At 36.9% G+C, this 22082-nt stretch overlaps 1 protein-coding gene across 1 annotated transcript; it reads right to left on the bottom strand.

Moving 5' to 3' along the window:
- Positions 1-625: 625 nt before the first annotated feature.
- Positions 626-21606, bottom strand: IL18R1 (interleukin 18 receptor 1). The gene is made up of 11 exons (XM_038139192.1): positions 21591-21606; positions 18964-19081; positions 17702-17942; positions 12196-12373; positions 11152-11305; positions 10579-10641; positions 8249-8405; positions 7949-8082; positions 7000-7161; positions 5255-5413; positions 626-3683 (listed from the first exon to the last, which is right to left on the bottom strand). The coding sequence occupies exons 2-11, from the start codon at positions 19010-19012 to the stop codon at positions 3283-3285; spliced, it is 1698 nt and encodes a 565-aa protein (XP_037995120.1). The 5' UTR covers positions 19013-19081; positions 21591-21606; the 3' UTR covers positions 626-3282.
- Positions 21607-22082: the final 476 nt, after the last annotated feature.

Here is a 22082-nt window from a genome sequence, read left to right as displayed (position 1 = left end):
ACTGTGGAAGTTGTTCTCCTAAAAGACTTAAATTTGTAAGCTAGGCTTGTAAATGAGTTACTATTGTGCTGTAGTAAATTCTATATTAATCTTTTATTAAATTGTTTAACTTAAGCTATCAATGAAGTGCTGTTAAGTGGTGTAAACCTTTAGGCCTAAACTGTTGGTCAAGACTGGCTCAGTTTAGCTGTGGCTCTGGACCTTGTACCTAAATGGGAGGGTCTTCCTAATTCCTTTTTTAACCTTACCTTTTCCTACCCTAGCTCTTTTCTTCCCCCCACTCCCCCTCCAACCTCCTCATAGATAATTTTTGGGTTGACTTTGGAGTTATATTGATTGATTTTAGGTTTTAGTCTGATCTTTTTCTGTGTGCTTTAGCTATCCAGTAAGTAGTAGAGTGAACCTTGCCAATGAATTTTCTCTCCCTTTCACTTTTATATTAAATCTGCTTTTGCCAATACATATGTCAGTGGTTCTATAAGCAACCTTAAAACACTCATTACTTGTCTAGCTGCAGCAAAAATGGAAGAGCCACAGATGTGGAGAAGGAGAAATATCATTTTATTAAGTGCAAAAGTGAACAAAACCCACAGTATAAATTGCTGAAATGACCCATTACCTCAAACCAACTATCATGTGAATTCACTCATACATGATGAGGCAAGTCAGTACAACTACAGTCTATAAAAGTAATATTAGCAGATCCCTTTCTCTATGGACTGGCAAACAAAAATCAGGCATTTCCAAGGTCTGATTAATGTCAGTAATTCAGGATATAAGAGCAATAAGAACAACATCTGGCATTAGTATGAGTATGCATATCCTTAATTTCCCTTGTCCCCATTTTACCACTGATCCTTAATTTCCCTTGTCCTCCTTTAGCATGGCATAATGGGCAGTGAGGATCATCTGTAAAGTGACTGTGTCATGATACCTCTCTGTGCAAACACATTTCCCCTTTTACAGATGCAGATGTTGAGTCATTCAACGTGCATCTGCTCTGCTGGCATTCACACAGCTTGGGAGTTAATGCCATTTAACCTTGGGAGTTAATGCCATTTCATCCTTCCTTATGTATAATCCTCCATTATTCTGTAAAATCTCAGGGCAGTCAAATTCTGTATGGTGTCACAGGCTTTAGGGTACATCTTCATGAGGTCTAGCTGGTACATGCAGTCACATTGTCTCTCCAAGCTGAGGTGAGGGGGCATCCTTGGCACATTCAATTTCAATTTATAGTAGCTGATTCTCACAGAGGCTAGGCTTGGTCCAGAGCAATTAACAAACCATGTGCACCATCCACAGTCACATGTGTGACACACATTTGACATTTAATTTGTTAGGCAATACATTGACAACAGTATATGAAAAACTACATGGCTGAGGAGAACATTTAATACCTCAGCTAAGTATTAGGAAATTGCTAACATTTCTGTAAGATGTTTGGCCAGAAAATTGATATACCGATTGTGTCTAATGGCATTTCTGTGCTGACAGAGAATGTCAAAACTTATCTGTGACTAGAAAACATGGAGAACACTGGTAGAGAAGAACTGAACACTGTGAAATATTTGAGATTTGGAAATGTAAAGGCACACATCTGCAGAGGAGAAATCCTCTTCAGTAAAAGCTCACACCAGAGAATGGTTTTTGCCTGTGAACCACACTTACATAGCTCCTTAGTTGTCTGACAGAAAGGAGACCTCCTAGAACTGATCTGAAGGTCTCTACACATGTTTGCCTTATTTCTTTGTTCCTTTTCCATCTACCTGTTAACCTGGCAGCAGTGTTGTCTCCATTTTGGAAATCTATACTTAGCCTTTTCTTTTACCTAAACATCTTCCAGAAACTATGCATGATTAAAGGATATTTGACAAACAATGTTTCATTCCCATGAAACTTGAGACATTGTCATGACACCCAACACTCCAATTGTGTTTTCAAGTGCACTGAGAAGGTAATAGAGCTCCTCTACCTCTGTGAATTGTCACTGTAAAAGAGATGCCTTCTCAAAACCAGCAGTAATGGCAGGCAAAGCAATGACAAGAGTGGGCAGAGCCTTGATGATCTCCTAAAAATCTGACAAAAGACCTTCCAAAATGATTCTCCCTTGACTTCTCCCCTTCTTGATGCTAGGAGGAAATATGGTTCCATTTTATCCAGGAATTTTATGTGAGCTTGGTATCTTCTGCCAAACAGCTAATAATGAGGGAGGATTAGCATAGTTTTGAATAGTTCTCTTTATTTGTTGTAAAACAAATAATATTGTTTTAAAAATAATATTAAGACAAGAGTTCCAAAGGATTAGGAGTTTATATACACACCGGCCTCATTTTCACCTAAATCCCCTACATGCAACAGCTGAAGGCAGCTCAGGGTATAACAGAATCATGAAATGGGTCTGTTTGGAAGGGATCACAGTGGGTCATCTGGTCTGACCTCCTGCTCAAGCAGGGTCATCCCAGAGCACATTGCCCAGAATTATGCCCAAAATATCTCCATTGAGGGAGGCTCCACAATGTCTCTGGGCAATTGGGTCCACTGTGGTATCAACATACATTAAAAAAACCATTATGTCTGTCAGACATTTCTATTCCACCCCCCTCTTCTCCCTGTCAAAATGAGCATTTGCAATCTTCTCAGTGAAATGGGATGTAAACAGTCTTTATCATTCCTTCAAATTATTCCCCATTGTAGACCATGTACAATTCAGTAGTAAATACTGTTAAACCATCCAAAACTGCCCTACTTTTTATAACCTCCCCTTTCTCTCATGGTTTGGGTTTTTTTCTACTTGATGTTGACCAAAGCCTGCATGCCAAGCTCTTTAAGGCAGGAGCTGTTTGGGTCTACTTACAATCCTTAGAAAATATCAAAATACAAAATAAAGAGCATCCAAATAATAATACTACTAATAAAAAAAAATTGCAAGTACTGATTTATTTATTGAAGGGCCTAAAATATATGCAAGTAAAAACAGTATCATTCTACATCACTGAAAATAGTGAAATAAAAATGTTTTTCATTGTGCTTCATGCCATGTGGTAAGTCCTAAGCAGAATGAAATTTCTGCTCCTTGTGGAGATTGCTGAGGAAACATTCTCTGGGATAAGATTTAGCAGTTGGGGTTAACATCATCCCGGCTACTGCAATAACTGCTGCATTCTTCTCAGATCTCAGAGCTGGTCTCCTCATTAACTATTTCCCAAAATATTAGTTTATTTAGTTCTATTAGCTAGCAAAACCTACAGTTTTCTGCTACATCTTCAGTCTCCAGAATTGTTATATGATTGCATTAAGGTCACAGCACTCAGTCCAGGGTTGAGCAGCTTCTGAGCCTAAGTTAAGATTACTATAGTGCCCTTTGGTCTTTGTCTTGATAGGCTTTGCTGGCATCAGGTACCGAAGGTTCTTCCAAAATCTGGAATTCACGGGAAGAGATTTCTCTTTTTTCCATTTCACCACCCTTTTTGATGGTAAAAGTGACAGTGATTCTGGCAAGAAATTGTAGTCACTTATAGGCATATATTCAATTAATATGATCTTAGTTTTTCTTTCAACTAGAGCTTTATGCAGTCCACTCTCAAGTTCGTATATGGCTCTGTCAGAAATGTAGTTCTGGCTCAGTATAATGATTAATCTTCTGCTTTTATCAATGAATGAATGGATATCATCAACAAATGCTGCAAATTAAAGATAAATTTATTTTCATATTAAATTGAAAGGATAGGGACCAAATCAACTTATCTTTTAAATTCACATATGTACCAAAAATGTCCCTCTTATAAAATGACAGTGTGTAAACATCCTGTCCTTATGAAGAGATTGATATGTATTAAAGATTAGGAGTCTCCAAATTAACTCAGGTATGGTAAAAGATTGTTCTCTAGTGCAGACATAAACCTACTTATAATCTCCATCTACCCTAGACTGCTGTCTGGCAGTAGTTACATGGACAGAAGGTGACAGCAAAATTAACTTTCCCCCAACCAGACATCTCTTTGCTCTTTCCTAATAGATACCATTGGAGTTATTTCACAGAAAGGCACAAACAGCAACTTCTCTCCAAGTATTTTGTAACCCTGGGATTACACCTTCCTTTGTGATACCAAACACCCAAATTTATTTCCAGTAATCCAGGGCTGAGAAGACCAGCATGTGATGACAAAAGGAGTTCCAACTGTGTTTTAGATTGATGACTTTTGGTATGAAAAGTGATTAGTTAAAGTGAATGGTGATACACTTTAAATATCAAATTGAATTTTCATTAACAACTTCCAGTGCTTGTTTTAACACTATGGGACAAAGTCTACATAAACCAGAGATCTAGAAAAAATGACTTGTAGAGAAAGGCAAAGCAAACTGCATAACTAACTTAATGAAGAGAAAACTGAGGGTAAAAGGAGGCTGACAAGGGTATTGCAACACCAAAGGCTCCCGTACAAAGACAGAAATATTCTATTTTACATGTTCACAATGGATCAGACCAGAGAAAAGGAAATAAGCTAAAACTGTTGAAAGAATCAGACTGCACACTTCAGTAAACAATTTTTTTAATACTTAAAGAATGTGAATAGGTAAGAAAAAAGGGCTTAGAAGAGCTGTGACTCCTCTCAGGATAGAAAAATTTGTCAGGAATGGATACAAAGAGACAAGATCCTGCTTAATGAAGGATCAATGAAGGATCAATTTGAACAATGAAATTCTATCCCTCAGCTGGATCTTTGACTAAATGGAAACGCATAGTACCTTTTATCCAAGCAAAAGGCAGATGCCAGACACATCCATAGACCAAACAAAATTCCATTTCTTATTTCTATTTTGTTATGGCACCCATTTCATTCAGGAAATGGTTTCAACCATCATGTAGTCATCAGCTGCTCTGTGCAATAAATATGAGTTCATTCATTGGCCCTCAGCTAAAGCAGAGCAAAAGCACTATTACTGGGAAATATGTGATATCTTCTGTGTCCTCGCCTTAACCTTCTTGATGCTTGCTCTTTGATTTTTTCATCTTGATTCTTTGTAATTAGCGATTTATGTGTGCACATGTAAGTGTATATGAATTCATAAATATAACTATAAAACATGTAAAATGTTTGCAACCAAACTTTGCATGTACACAATCCAGATTAAATGAAAAATGTAACCTTTCAATGCACAACACGTGACAGAATTCCTTCTAATTATAGACTTCTACCTCTGTGTGAAAATGATGAGCCTATTTAATGACAAGAATATTCAACACACTTACCTCCTCCAGGGAATACATCCCTTTCAAATATACATAACTTGTACCCAAAGTTTTCTTCTAATATCATGGGCAGTACCTTCAAAGCAAATTCTCTCTCTTCTTCAGTAGGAGAAACACAGTCTTTCAGGTAAGACACAAATGCATCATATTCTTTTCCATCTGAAAATAAATCAACAATTGTTGCCTTGTTATCAACCATTAGAAATCCAGTATCTGATTCACCTATTTGGTTTTCGAACTTAGTGTCTCCATGGTAAAGCATCTAGAGACCCCTTATCTTTCTTCTGAAGACTCTGAAGAGTCTTCAAACACTCTTCATCAGATTCAAAAAATGTCCTGAAGAAATTTAAGGTTGATACAAAATATTCTGATTGCATTTGGGAAATACTTGTAAATATTTCCCTTCTACATTAAGGTGCTTTTTAAGTAAAATCAGATTAATTTAACCAATTAATGTCACATCTGTGAAAATCAAGATATGAAGGGAAGTAATAAATGTGTCTGTAAACTGAAAAAAATTGCTGTTTAAGTGATATTGCAGATTTCAACATTTATTGTACACTGTTCAAAGAGTATCAAGTGGAATGGGTACCAGCAAAAGAGAGAACAAACCAGTTAATTATTTTTGTTATGAGACCATGTCTGGTCTTGGTTGGGGCACTAATTTACAGACAGAAAATCAAAGACCACTCCAGAGGCCAGGTCCGCCACACTGCCACAGAGCAGCTATCAGGATTGATACACCAACACACATGGCTTTGCTTCTTAAACTGCACTTCTTTGCTTCCCTTTCTGAATACTTTACTGCATGTAGTTCATAAGAGAGAGCACAAAGTAAACACCATGAAAGCCCACACTTTCAAGAGCTCTAGGAATAGGAAATGCATTGCCTAGTATCCAACAGGCAGCTCCTCCAGGGCAGCATAGTCCAGGTTCTCAGAGATCCTCCCTGAGTGAGTGTAAGTCACTGTGGTAGCTGATATCAACAAGTAGATAATAACACTGGCAGGCATAAATGACATCCACCCATTATCCAAAAATCTCTAACCATTGCAGTTTATTCAAGTTATATTCAAGCTGATTTAGAGACCAAGAAAGGCCAAGAAAATCAGACCCATATATACAGCAAGTTTTGTCGCCACAATTTTCAGAAAAATTACTCCTCAAATTGAGTAATTGTCAGGTTTGCTTGCTGTGGAGTCCACAGAGCTGCTGCCTGGTAAGACACTGGTAATGTGCACTCCTGCTCTCCTTAAGTGCATGTAGTGACAAACCTATAAACATGCAATGGCCTCTACAGTCAAAGAAACATTTTAAGCTTTACCTCACTGAAGGGCATCAGTGAGGTGAAGACAAATTTGTGTCAGTCTGCCCATCTGAAAACTCCAGTGTTCATCTTCTTCATGGATAGACAACTGAAAATCTCTCCACCCCTATCAACTTTTGTGGTGAAGAACATGAACGGAGGTCATCTGAACAGCATCCAGCCACATCCCTTCCACTGCCTGCTCCAGAGGCAGCTTCTTCACTGTGTTTATCTGCTGTCATTGCCACACATATACAACAAACATACGTTAGCACCTGACCATCAAGTTCTCTTTTATATATTCTTTGTTTCTTCTCACACCACTCCTGGATTTAAGATAATTTTTTATCTTCCTCAAAGCTGATTTCTTCATAGAACCTGCCAGAAAATATTTTTCATCAATATGCTTATTTCAATGTCAGCCTTAGCTAAGTCATACCTCCAGCAGTATCATCTCTCCTGCAAATATTTCTGTAAAATAGAACTAAGTCGACTCTAAACATCACAAGCACCAACACCACAGCTACGGCAACAAATGGAAATAGCAGAGCAAGGACCATTCCAGTGGTAAATACATGCACTGGCAAGTCTTGAATCTTCCCTATAAGAGAGGAAAAAAGCAAATTACAGCCTTAACAAAGAGTATTGTATAACAAGATTACTGTATCAAATACTGATGGCACCTAATAATCACCTCAAAAGAAACACAGTATTGATGGGAATCTAGAAAACATGTTTTACTGCAAAAACAGGAGAAACAATCTTGGACCTAGTCACATACAGTTCATTTATGTGTGTGCAGGGTATATGAGATCAAGACTGACATTACAGATCCTCATAGATGTAAAGCATCCCAAAATGATGGTCACTCACTTTTGTGAAGAGTTTCCTTCAGGTTTTTTATTATTTCCTATAATTATCTAGCTTTCACCCCTCTCTCAGTCCCATCCCTAAGTCCTTAATGTCCTATTTATCTCTTTGGCCAAGATACATTTGCTTTTTTTTTCTCTAATCTCTTTCAGGCCTTTCCTCATTACTATTACTATTATTATTATTGTTATTATTGTAGTTGTTGTTGTTGTTATCATTGTTATTATTATTTATCATTATTATTAATCTTTGAAGCTTTTAGTTCCAAATACAGATTTTTAACACTTAAATCTTTGTGAAGTTTTTACGAAGACATTCTCAAGACATGCTCATTGTAGTCTGTATTTCTTTTGCTTTGCACTCCTCCTGTCCCTGTCTGAGAGCAGCAGGAATCACCCAGTTATCCAGCACTAGGTGCGTGAGGGCCTTCATAAGCAGACAGTATTTGGAGCAGTGTTTCAAAATGCCCTCAGGATTGAGAAGGCTGATTAATAAATTTTTTCTAGATTATGCCATACCTTTCTTCAGTTTTACTATTTTTATCTGTGTGCTTTCATCAGCTTGCAACATGCAGGTGAAATTATGGCGCACGTCCTCATCTCTTACTTTTTTAATCCTTAGTAGCCTTGTGATATAGAACTTGTTTCCCAACCTGCAACAAGGAATGGTGTTAGCAGCACTATCTGTACAAAAACCTACAACCACCTGAGAGGCAGATTTTGAGGAAAAGTTTCGGAGTGTGGTTTTTACTGAATTGGCAGTTCCACAAAGTGGAGGACATTATCATATACTAAATGCAGCATTTTCAGGAAACCTACTGTAGTGTTTTGAGTTCTTCTTCACATATTGAAGGTTCATTCTCAGGGATAACCGTGCATTTTTCTGGAAATGTTTGGTTAATTAACCAGTAGAGGCTGGCATCTTCTGGCATATAATGAACCGAGGAACTTGTGCAATTTAATATCTCTTCTTTACCTACAAAATAAAAGCATAACATGGGAAGATTTAGTGAGAAATAGTATTCATGTACACAGTGCAGTAAAGTTTCCAGGAAACATATCCTATAAGCATATCCTATAAACATATCCTCTCCTTTCTAAATTTTGTAGCCCCTGCTCAATGTTTTATAGGTGTTACACCAGCACTAGTGGTGGCCTCCCTAATCATGCACTGCTGCAGAGTGACAGTCATTCATCGCTTTCTTTGAGATAAATCATCAAAGCTAGGTGGGTTTAAATAGACCTGAGAATTTCAGGATTTACAGAGCTAAAGGGAATTGGACTTGATGATCCTTATACCCTTCTACTTGAGATATTCCATGATTCTATAAACCAGACTGTGATCTGCAAGCTGAGAACAGAAAAGGAAAACCTATCACCAGTGCTTCAGGGCCATTTAAAAGTAAGTAACTGGTAAGGAGAATTACAGCCAACTAATTGTAATAGGGAAACTATAAATGACTACTCAACAAATCCAAAGCCCCTGTTGAACATGCACAGAACAAATTCTTATCTCAGTATCACAACTGGAAATTACTGAATACATGAACAAGTCATTTACTCAGTCATCTACTTGTCCCATTTCAAAGCACTAAGTGTAACTGACAGGAACCACCCCATAAAGTTAGAATAGTTTCAAGAAATTGCAAAACTAAGAGGACAACTGTACACTTGGAAAAAATAAGGGCAGAAGACTGCAGCTCTGGAGTGTGAGATTTTTTAAATCCTGTCAAGGGAAGCTTGACCTGAAGCTAGCTGCAACCACAGTTTTTAGGCTATTGCAGCATCATTTCTTGGGAACACATCCAGAATGCTCTTTATTAAGCCAGGAAAAATGCATGTTATTCCTTCTTCAGACCATCATGCACAAACACTTTCCAGTAAGCAATTACACAGCAATTCTCTAAGAGCACACAAAGCTTCTCAAGACTCACCAGATACTTCTAGAACCTTCAAAGCAAGAGCCAGCTGAAAAACTGGCCATCATAGATTCAGACTTTAGAAATCCAAATTACAGTTGCACAGACCTAACCTAGTATCATTGGCCTTGCAACTCCAGCATTTCCACCTTACACAACAGCTATTTGGAGGCAAATACCATAGAACACCATCCTAAACAATGATAGGTTTTAAAGATCATGGACCTGGCTCATCCTAAATTCCCTTCACTCTCCACCATGCCATCTGTCTCATCACTCAGCAGGTAGTTCAATGACCTTATCAAATGATCTTATCATGGCAGATAAGGGATAGAAGACAGGTAGATCATAAGCATTTGATGCCAAACCCTACTAACTTCTAAGGACTGGGATAAGCACAGTAATGAGGAGGAAATGAGCAGGAAGGACATCCTGGGAGTTTGCGAGGAGAGGAGAGGAGAGGAGAGGAGAGGAGAGGAGAGGAGAGGAGAGGAGAGGAGAGGAGAGGAGAGGAGAGGAGAGGAGAGGAGAGGAGAGGAGAGGAGAGGAGAGGAGAGGAGAGGAGAGGAGAGGAGAGGAGAGGAGAGGAGAGGAGAGGAGAGGAGAGGAGAGGAGAGGAGAGGAGAGGGACGGGTAAATTTCTGTTTTAAAAAATTAATTACAGCCTTGATCACAAAATCCTGCATCCTGTCTAAGACTGTGTGAAGCCTGCAGATCATTTTATCTAATGTACTACCAGCTAGAAGCACAGGTAAGGTCTCTTGACAATGCAGATGTACAGGCACACATTGCCAGGACTGTCATACCTCACACTCCTCATTTCCCTGAAGAGTTACATTTTCAACCACATCAGGTATCAGCGGGATTACTCATTACTGCTGTTCACTGAGTAAACCATACATCTTTTACACATTGCCTTATGAGGTTTGCCAGCTACAAGAGAGATGTCTTATCATCTACAGGAGAGATGGTTTATCATACCACCACCTTCTCTTGCAGGTTGTAGCAGCAGCCTCAGCTTCTGTCTCTGTGAAAGGGTGCATTTAGTGTACTTGTGTATCAGAAATGGAATACACCAGGCAAAATATTACCAGATGTGAGGTTAGACCACATACAGGAAGATGCACAATTAGTATAATTACACTTATCCAGACCATCAACCATAAAGAAATCAGAAAAAAGCATGTAGGTAGAGTAGCTACCTCAAAGATTTTTGTATTAATTTCATACCTATTTCTGTTTCAATTTCTTCATGACGTCCAACTATCTCCAAAGTGAAAGCCTCTGGTGCATCTAAAATAGAAGTATTGTTATTGAAGTAATACCTCACTTACGTTCTTCTGCAGTAAAAGTTACATAATTGCTCTATATATAAAATTAATCACAAACATTCCATTTAATTTCCAGAACAATATCTGGATTCTGGTGTTTCTGAGTAGCTTAAAACCCAGTATGTCTTGTTGAATTTTTTTTCACATACATATATATACAGAGTACAATTTGCAATGGTTGGAAAGGCTCTTGTGCAAAATTCTTAGTAAGTTTGTATGACTTAGAGCAGCTATTTTGAAAAAAAAATAAGGGAAAAAAAAACTGCAGGGAAAACATACTAAATATATTTTCCAAAATTGGTAATATTTCATCTTAACTTTCACTTTTTTTCTTCTCAAATTATTCTGAAGTAGATCAGATTACCAGACTTTTCCCCCCGGTATATATTTATTAAATGAGAACTGCAATTTAAAATCTCCTTAGTAAAGTGAACCAAAAAGTATACTTCAAAATTTTAGAAAGCTTTCTTACCTTCTTCTACTACAAGTTTAATTGTATTTGTGCTGTGGTATATTTTTCCTTCGTGACTGATTAAAATTTTACAGGTGTATATCCCAGAGTTCTGTACTGTTAAGGCTCTAAAATTTAGTTCCCTCTCTGTTTCATTTTCATAATTCTTACAGTCCTGCATCAATAAAATCAGAAAATACTATTCTGTGGCAAGCATGCATTCAAAATATTAAAGAAATTAAGATTTTATTTTTTAAACAGTGTCACCATCACCTTTTCACTATCTCAATGACATTTGTCTGACCCAAAAGAGGTGCAGGCCCAATTTTCATTCATGGTCACTTAAATGCAACATTTGAACATTTAACCTATTAGAAGCTGATAACACTGCAATTGAGGAAAACATAACAACCTGTGGCCCTATCCATCAATGGTCCCATCCTCCCAGGCCCCACAAGACGAGAGCAGGGCTGTAGCTCATTCTTTCCAGGCTACTCCAGATGCCTGTAATAAATCAGTCAAAATCCCGTCCTGAATCTGGTTGATCTTGGAGTGAACAGGGTCTGTTACTCCAACCAGGAGACCTGAGAGGAGTAAGGAGCACACCCCAAAGAGATGATCTGCCAAAAATGAACAGAACTTAAAAACTGTTCAGAAACAGCAAAATTGGAAAGTTTGCAATTACTTTGCAAGTACATGCCAACTGTAAAATAAAAATCTTGGCATCTCATTTAACATCGGTACAATATCTGTATCAGCAAAGTAGCAGCTGGCTAAACCAGCTGCTGCCAAAATCAGCAAACAGACATGCACATCAGATCTTTTATCATTCCAAACTACTAGTTTAATAACTTCTGAAACAGGTATTTTTTTAACAAATTTGAAAGCAGACAAAATCTTTGTTTTGTGTATCTGTCTAAAGACTTTCCCCCTGATCCCGAGAGAAATTAAAGCTTTACAATGTTTCTAGATGCTTCCAAAAATTTGTTTGCAATTAATATTTCCTGCAATCAGATGTTTTGTTTCTACAGCCAATGATTTGAGTGACACTGTTTCAGTAATTACCTTGTACCATGTTATGCTGTCATTTTCATGGACAGACAAATCGCTGCATTTCAGTGAATGACCAGTTCCAGCACTTTTAATTTCTGTAGTTAAATGATTTTCATTGAAACAGCTGCTTTTATTTCTTTCAAGTACATTCAGTGTCCACTTTTGAATTGTGACATTTTGTTTTCCATTGCTAAGAAAAAAATATAGCAAAATCAGTTTTAGGAGCTTTTTAAAATAATGCAGCTTGGTGAGTTACAAAACACAAATAAATTCTCAAATACATCTGTTAGGTAAAAAGTACATCTACAGTGACCCAATTACTTTTATTTCCCTTTATCACTTTCCCACTTCCAAGTAAGTATTATTTCCTTTAACCAAACAGGTTGCCTAAACTAAATGCACTATCCAAAACTTTTGACAATACAATTATATCTATGGAACATGACAATATATGCTACATTGACCTGAACAAGGATGCAACAATCTGTGACATCATCCATAGTTACATGAGAGCATCAAAGAATTTTGGACCTTGAATCAGCTGAAGATTTTGCAGGTTTAATTTCCTATGTGTTGCTAGGATTAAAAGCCATGACAGAAAAATATGTTTGTAAAATTAGAAATAAGATAGGTCGTTGTTATTTAGATATCTACTAGGTTCTATCCATACATTCCTTGAAAGAATCAGATTATAGCTGTAATTTCACAGTTTGATATATCCAAATACATGACTACCAAGGGAAAGGAACCTGAAGAACTTTTATTTGGCAAAGTTAGAGCTTAAGAGAAAGCCATATGCTGCTGTCAGTTAGTGGGTGAGATTCTGTCAGTTAATGGGTGAGACTTTGCAATTAGTGCATAGAGCTCTCGTTTGTTTTCTGAACAAGCAGGGCCTGACAAAGGAAAAGCAGCAATCACAGAGAACTTCCCTCCAATGTCAGTCATGTCTTCATATATATGTTTGAATCTTTCTGCCTCCAAGAAAAGAAAAATAAATTTCTTCCAGAACTGCAACTAGTCGAGAATTGTTTCAATGAGAAAGTCCAAGAGGACAAAGGATTTGGAATGAAGAAGCATCCCTGGTGAGCACATCAGCTTAAACACCATTCTTGACATGTCTTTTGAGTTTACAAGATTCAGAAGAGCTATTAGGACATCATTTTTATATTGAATTTAGACCAAGTCTTGGGTTGTTTCTTTTCTGCTTTTTAAGCTCCCCAAACAAATGTGTTTATGTATTCTGCTCAGCTTCTTTGCATTGTAGCCCCTTGTCAAGCTACACAGGTTCTCTACTCACTTGAGATGTTCATTACCCCTAATTGTAATTGACTCTTTAAACCAAAACACAGTGGTTTTGGTAAATATGCTGTCACAAACAGGAAAAGCCTTACCAAAACTTTTCCAGCAGAGATGAGCTCACATGGGTATTCACAGTGGGTGGAGCTCTCTTCACCTATTCTTCAACATCTCATTTACACATTTAAATCAGAGCTACTAATCACAGTCACAGTGGGACCACAGTCAGAAGTCACCCTGTTACAGTGCAGTTTATACGACCTATTTTATATATTTTGTTTAGGACAAGATCACCTGTGACCCAGAAAGGCCTCTCCCTCCCTGACAGTAAAGATACCCTAGATAATGTTTATGTCTTCACCTACCTAGGTGTAGACATAAACATTAATTCAAATTAATTCCACTGAGTCTGAGTGTTTCTTTAGACATCACTCTACTAATCTGAATTGTGTCAGAGAATTAATTACAGATATAGCCATGAAATGCAAATGGTTTTACTCTCTAGATTCAGCAGATGAAAGAAAAGGGTCCATAAAGCCACTGTTACTGTTACTCCACAGAGCACTGTTACTCCACAGAGGCTTTCTTCTGTGATCCCATCTGGGGAAACCACTCAAAGTGGATCAAGATATTCTACCTGGTGAGCCAAAATCTGGAGAGAGAATGTCCCTGGAAGGTATTAAAACCATATCAGTGCAAACAAAGATGAATTTTTTCATACATAATTTCTAGTTGTCTGCCATATAGCGGAGTTTTCAACACACAGACACACCAAAAAAAAAAATTTAGTTGCATTTTTCAAACTGCTAGTGTCAGAATTGTTATATATTTTTATCCTGGTTTTCACTTTTTGAGAGTCTTCAGTGATATTTTGTCAGGAACAAAACAGTTTCTGGTTTAACAGCTTTTGGATCTCCCCCTCAACAAACCCACCAAGAAGGAACAACAAAATCTAGCTTGACTCAGAAGATGACACAGGGAAGTGAAAGCCCTTAGAGAATATGAAGCAAGCTTACTGGTTACATAGCCAATTCCAAGTAATCTCTTAGCTATTTTACTACAACAAGCCAGTGTTATCTCGATATTGCAATCTTCCGCAGAAACTGTCACTCTGCTTTCCAAATTGCAGTATTAGCTCTATATGTATGTTCCCATGGCTTTCAGTTGTTCTAAACATATTGAAAAATTGAGCAATATTCAGATTTTAAAATTTATCATGTGTTTATCATGTTTCTCTGTAGTTTTTTGGCTTTTTCAGGAACTTCTAAGTTTTCTCAGTTTCAAAGATACCAAAATAGAGCAACCTGATGACCTGCTTTTTTGTATTCTGTTTTTCTCTTTGACAGCCACAGGATACAGGCTATAAAAAAAAAAAAAAAAAAAAAACAAAAAACCAAAAACCAAAAAAACCCATACAAATTACAAATCTTCCCAAAGACCTGTGACACAGTTTTTGCTGCTTACCACACTTACTATAAGTACAGTTTTTATTTTCAAGAATGTTGCTGAAGATGGACACATTCAGGCCTGTAGGTGATGTCCACTGATTCCTGAATTTGTATCCTAAGTCTAGAGTACTAACAAACACATGTGAGCATGTCAACACACAAATATTCACACTTCAGCTATCTATGTATGTCCCAGCAGAACACATCTGGTTAACCTGTAAAACTTCTGATTCCTCTTTAAGCAAAAAAAAAGTGGTTAAAACATCATTAAAAACATTGTTACATTACTTTCGCCTCTTGCTTCTTGCATATTGTCAGCTGTAACACATCAGAAAAAAAAATCCTAAATTTAATTAGTTTGACAAATCTGTCAACATGTTGTCTTTTTTTCTTGAAAATCTGCAGTATATGTAATTGTCACATTGTTCCCTGAAACTGCCTAAAGTTATAAGTATTCTGAAAATTATTTCCCATGTAGCTTACAAACACCTAACTCTAAATTAAATAGTTGAAAATTAAAAAGATAAATAAAAATGTACTTAGCATATCTTCTTTCAAAAGTAGAACTTTTAACCTACTATTAATACTTTGAAATTAAAGTAATTCCACTCAGTCATTCTTATTAAATCTTAAACAAGTTCAGTAGCCCACAACAACCCACAATTTTTCCCTACAGAAACTTCTAAAAGTCCTCTGTCCCTGCTGAAAACAGTTTTTGCAGTAATCTTCTGTATTTACTGAAATGTAACTCATTTGATATGCCTGCCAATAGAGAGAACCATCATATAAACTAAGCCAAAGATCCCATTAAAATCCCATGAAAAAATCCCCTTTTGCCTATTGTTTCAGCAGTGAGACCCATGAAGAGTTCCCACAGGAGGATTGCATGATTCTGGCATCATTCTGATCCTAACAGAAAATGAGTGTTCATATGCACCTGACAGAAAGAAATTTAAATATTTTTTGAAAAAAAAAAAAAAAGATGTTTCAGAGTAAGAAATGTTTTCCTCAAAAATACTTTCTTTCTAAACTGATTTTTAAAATGTAGCAGTTCTAGAAGACGAGATAAAAAAAGGAGAAAATCAAAACTCTCAGTTGCAAAGGAATGGTTTGATGTAATCAAAACTTTTTTTCTGAGTTTCTCTCTTAAGCAAATGAGTAAATCAAGAAATTTCATAAAGGATTCCGACATTTTTGTGTTTTCCAACAATTACTCAATTTTAAAAACTTTATTCTAATAGTTTTACTTCAGTTCTTTTCTTGTCATTTCCTTCTTCTGTTCGTAAGTTGTTTCCTTCGGTTTTGAGGTTTACACTTTTTCATAGTAATTTTTTAGAATTCTTGTGATTGACTGTGGCCTTACTGTCATTACCCCACATCTTTAAAGTAATTAGAAAACCAAAATGATCATGACTTAAGGCTGGGGTTATCACAGCTCTCTTCTCTTTGCCCTTCAATGAGTATTTAGGACTCATTATGGCAGTCTCCTTCAGTAGCCTGGCAATTCAGGTATGATCTCCACCTACCTTTCCCCATGCCAAAATTAGTCACTCTGCATTTTGTGACACTAATTAGGTGGCATTGGAGTGAGTTTTTAGATTTAATAGCCTTTTCATGAAGTGACCATACAGAAAACTGGTCAACACAACAAAATGGCACAACAAACTAGACAACTACCATATTCATCATCCCCAAACAAAACCCACTTGAATTTAACATAGATGAATAAAATTTTTCTCAATATTTACCCCACAATTAAAATATTTTGCATTTCATATACCATGAGTCAGTACTTTTAAAAAAAATGTCAGTAAGGAGATAACAGTAATGAAGAATTGTAACAGTAATACATGGAAGAATTTTTTAAAAAAATAAGTTTTCTGCTTCCAAATTGACTTGGAAGTTAACAACTGAAGTCTACCTTAGAACTGTAAACTATCAGACTGGAGTCTGTGATATTTTTGGAAAAACGTGGAGAGCAGGAGAGCATTTTGCAGTATCCACAGTCCCATACCCTTTATAAACCTGGCTAGAACCTTAAAAATATTACTTGGAGAACAGCACAAATGCAAGGTGATCTGCTTCAAATTAATCATTGCTTCAACTTTAAATGCTGAATTATGCATTAGTCATAAGAACTCCATGCAGCAGACCTTTGATTTAATCCCTTTCAAGGTGTTTCAGTGACAATTGCCACCAAATTACGGAGGCCTGTCCTTATTTCTCCTTTTAACCCACGGTGTCCCACAGCAGTAAGAAATCAAATCCAGTTATTTCATTTGTTCTTTGAATGGCTCCATGCAGGCAAAGGTTTGCACAGAAAGCAGAGTTCAGCTATGCTATGTTTAATCTTTATTATACAGTTAAATGATTTGGCAAGCCTCATAGCATGACATCCACTCAACACAGCAAGCAAGAAAAAGTCTGGGGAAGAAGACAAGCAAATGTTTCTTTTTTTTTGACAGTGGACAGAAGGGTTGTCTGACACTCATTTTTCTTAGGTAATTAATCACAAGCCAGCAAAAATGCTACCTGCCTTATCAAAAGGTTTACAGAACATTTAAAAGGCTGAAACTCCTTATGGATATTTGTAAATATTACAGGTCTACTTTGATAGTTATTATGAAATGAAGTGGGAAATGACACTGCAGTTATAGCAGTTCCCTAAGCCCCTTTTATATGGATGCCACCAGCTACAGAAAACAAGACAAAGAAATTATCTTCATCACAGACGTGCACAGGCAAGACATTTACCCACTGTGTTGTGTACCCACCTTTGAATGACAGAGTAATTCCCAGAGTCACTGAGTTCAGCTGGCCAAAACTCCAGAAAATTCATTTGTGAAACAATTCTGTGTGTTTCCTTTATCACTTTCTGTTTGCCAGCACTTTCTTTGTACCAGTTTATTGTATATGTTTCTTCCTGAAAATGTTCTTGCTTTGACTCAAGATAGCAAAGGAAAAAATATTCCCCTTCTAGAATATTGATGGAGGCACGAAGGGGACACAGCTTCTCTTCAGAGAAAGGGGGAAAAAGATATATTAGGTAGCAATTATTTTATTATTTCAGAATATTTCATTAGCCTGACTTTAAAGTGATTTGCTTGCTGATGGCATTTTATGAAAGGAGTTCTTTCAGCAAAATGGTTTGGCAGCATTTATTTATTTATTCCTGCAATATTTCTTAAAAAAACTCAGCCTTTTCTAAGCCTTTATTCTATCTTACCAAAGCAACACCAGAAGGAAAAGAGGGCTGAAAATAGAAGGACACTTCCCTGTCCCTGTGATTCTTTCACATGAGTTCCACAGTGTCAGAATCACTTTGGCTCAAAGGGCAGAATCTGGCCCCACTGTACATTAAAGCAACTGCCACAAATGGAAGAGGAGAGGAGAGGAGAAATTCTTCACATATGGTTTGACTTGACAAATATGTTTGAGATAAAAGCACAGATCCTATAAATTAACGTTTGCATTTCCTTATCTTCTTAATTTAAACTGAATAATTATGTAGATATATTTCTGAAAAACTTCAGATATCTTTGGAAAACTGCCTTGGAATGAGATTATGTAAAATTTAGTCTTCAAGTCTGCCTTTCCAAACAAATTTTCCAAATTTACTTTTGCATACAGAAGTTATTAAAAGTATGGAAAGGGAGGATTAAGAGTCAAAAATAAAATCAGCCTCCAGTCTCTCTTTCTCCTGAGGTTCTCAGAGATTATCGTTGTTTAGCAACTATTGTGACCACTCTTCTGAATGGCACGAAAAGAAGCAGACTCTTTCTCGTTTGCCATATCTCTTCATACAATTATGGCCACATAAAACATCATCCAGTTTCTCCAGGTTGCATCCTTGCTTTTTCATTTCTTAATTTTGGTGTTTAGGACCAAATTTCCCAAGTCTGTAGCTGGGCTGTAATTGACAAACCTTGGCAATTACAAGGTTTGGCTGCAAAAAACAAAACTTGTCCTACTCCAAGCAACTGTCAAGAATCTGGCACATATTTTGAATGTTCTATTATTGAAGACTTTTACTTACCAGTGGCAGATTCCATGATAAACATTACCAAAAAAATCATCAGAATCATTTTCTTGAGTTGCTTCTCACTTCTTCTCCAAAAAAGTGAAACTGAATAGCTCCTGCTTCTTCTGAAAGCCTATAAAAAATAAAAAAATAAAAAAAACCAAGATTCACAGCTCACCACAACACCACAAGTCCAGTGAAACAGATTCCTTTGAGCATGTGAGCAGTGTAACTATTGCCTGCTGCTGAAGAGGGCTTTCCAAATGGGAAGCTACATATTTTTATCATAACAGCTATTTTCATACATCAGGTAATGTATCTAGATTTTTCTTTGCAATCTCATTTCAAATTCAGAAAGCACTGCAGGATTTCCTTGTTCCATTTTCTTATTTAATGGATGCATTTTGCAGTATTACAAGAGCACCCAAATCCTGAGCCAGCAGATACCTACCACAGGACAGGACAGTGCTTTTTTTTTCTCCACAAGGAGAATAAACTTTGCAAAACTGGACCTTGTAGAAACAGCCAGTGGAAAGTTCCCTTGCCTTCAATGAGAACAGCACAATGCTGCAGATTGGAGATGTTGGTGGCTGCCTTTGAGCCTGTTGGAAAGCAATGAGACATGCAATTTCTTTCACAATTTGGTCTGTGGGGGCAATAAGCTCCAGCTGAGACTGCTAACATTTCCACTGAGGGGGAGGACAAAAAGCAGCCTATATTCAGTTGCTTCATGTGTAGTCAACTGATTTCAAAGGCAAGTGAAAAGCACCACTAAGACTGACTTGGAGCATATTCTGGGGTTCCTCAGCACAGCAGGTTAACTGACAGCCAAAGACAGAGCTGCTCCTGAGACTCAGCCTCTGTGAGATACACAGTCAGTTCAGTTCAACCCCTGAATCCAGAACAGATAACCTTGCTTAGTGTGACACGAACATGGAAGGATAGATGAGATGTATTTCAGAGACCTGGGAGATCTGCCAGAAAAAAATCTCATTAGGAATCCATTTCCTTTTTATTGTGTAAACCTGATGCAATTTGAGAAAACACAAACTTTAAGAGGCTGCCCTAAGATTTAGAGTCAGAAAGTTCCTGTGACCTGAAGAGTCTGGAGGTGGGAGGCTACTGCATTTCCAGCAGTATTGCAGGGCACCAAACTGGGTAGCTGCCCTCCCTCTCTTACCTCTCTTCTCAGTTCTGTACATGTGTGCCATCATCCCTTAAAGCATTGTAAGGAGATGAAGGAACTGTTTCACATCCCTGTTTTAGACAGCCTGGTAGGCAGATCCAGATTTAGAAAGCTAAAAGAATCTGGATGGTGAATATGCAACACGCAATTTCAGTTCCTTATTACACATGGAGATTCAGAGTCCTACACTTCATAAGGAAAGAAGGGCCTCTCTCTTTAATTCCTTGAATTTTGTTTTCCTTTTCTATCCTATCACATTCAGCAGAAATACAGCTGTTAGAGACTACAAGACTATGGTCTACTACATAAAAACAGAATCATTTAACACCGGATTTTTAATTCTAAATCCACTTCTTTTTTGGTTTATCACATCAACACACAGTGGAAGGTTGGCTGAATGCACACAATATAATGGAAGCGACTTAGTAATGACCAGGTTTGAGACTCATGACTACTAAAATTCAAGACACAAGACCTTAATCTTACTCTCTCATTGCTGTTGAACCCGATCAATTTGTCTGAAATTATTCTACTGTAGGCTAAAAAATTTGAGCCATACAGTTTGAGTACTCTTCAATGAAAAGTTAGGAAGGAGGAAAAAAGGTGAAAAAAAGAAAAGTGCTTTTAGTGAAAGTCAGCTAATCCAGAGAGAATCTTTGAGAAACAGAATAAGATTTTTAATTTTCAGAAAAAACTGAGACATTTTAAAGCAAAAGCAAATATACTCTACCTAATAAAGGAGTACAGAAATACTAATAGGCAAAATTCTAAGGAAATTGAGGGAAATGACAGTTTCAATGAAAATTGATTAAATTACAAGCTGTCCATAAGGCTCAAAGTGACAACAGCTTTAAGCATTTTTTTTATGTTTTATACATGCTTAAAACAACTGATTGAGTTTTAATAATAAAATATGGTTCTTAAAAATGCTTGTGCCACTGTGAAACCAATAAAAACTTCAAACAAACCAAAAGTTTGAATTCTGTAAAGTGGATTACCAGTGTCTCACAAATTAGAAAATTGTGCACCATTAAAATTATTCCCCACTTTTCAAGAATGACCAAAAGATTTTTGAATTAAATTGGGCTGATAAATAGAAGTGATTGATCCTCAATTTTGGACAAGTAATTAATTTTGATCAACACTTTTGGAAAAACTCAATTTTCTCCTGAAGGTTGTGATTTCCTTTAAAAAAAAAAAAAAAACACATCAGGTTCTTCTGAACATGAGACTGTTCTAAACATCATCTTGGGGTCAAGGAAGGAAAGCACTAGTCTTTCCTTTTTAAGAACAGCTTCTTACAGAATTTAAGTATTTTTGAAGTATTACCACACAGTGCTATAATTTGTGCAACATTGATGAAGAAAACAAAAATATTTAACAACGATTGCAGTTTCTTGGTAAAAATGAAAATCTGTCTTAATTTCAAAGAACATAAGCAAAGCTGTTTACTTACTATGCAAGTCTTGACAGGTGGAAAGTGGATGGAGAGGGAGTCTTCCAAACTCCAGAGAGTTGCAATTTGAACTTACAACTCTTCTGAATCTCATTCATCACTGAAAGAGAGAGTTGTCTCTCTCAGTGAGTGAGTCAATGTATAGATATTTCAGTTTGAAAAACCTTCTGAAAAAGGAAAAGGGAACTGTTGATTCCAGGAAGGAAAACAGAAAAATGAGATGTGAGAAATCCATTTCTGCTAGCGTTAATGGAAAGTTAATAGCGAGTCCTTAATATTAATATTTTTTCTAAATGAAGCATTTGAGAGCTAATACACAAATGTTTTAGGCACAACCTTTTGCTCCTATCACTTACAACAGCGCTGAAGGAGCCCATCCCCTTCCAAAGCCACCCAGGTGGGAGGAAAAAGGCTGCGGACAGCGCAGAGACAGCGACAAGGGGCTGTATGTTGAAATAAGCCGTTTTCAGGGCTAGACTATTTATGACAGCT

This window comes from Motacilla alba, chromosome 1 (assembly GCF_015832195.1).
Source record: "Motacilla alba alba isolate MOTALB_02 chromosome 1, Motacilla_alba_V1.0_pri, whole genome shotgun sequence".
In the NCBI taxonomy this organism is placed as follows: domain Eukaryota; kingdom Metazoa; phylum Chordata; class Aves; order Passeriformes; family Motacillidae; genus Motacilla; species Motacilla alba.
This window is presented reverse-complemented; position numbering and strand designations above follow the sequence as displayed.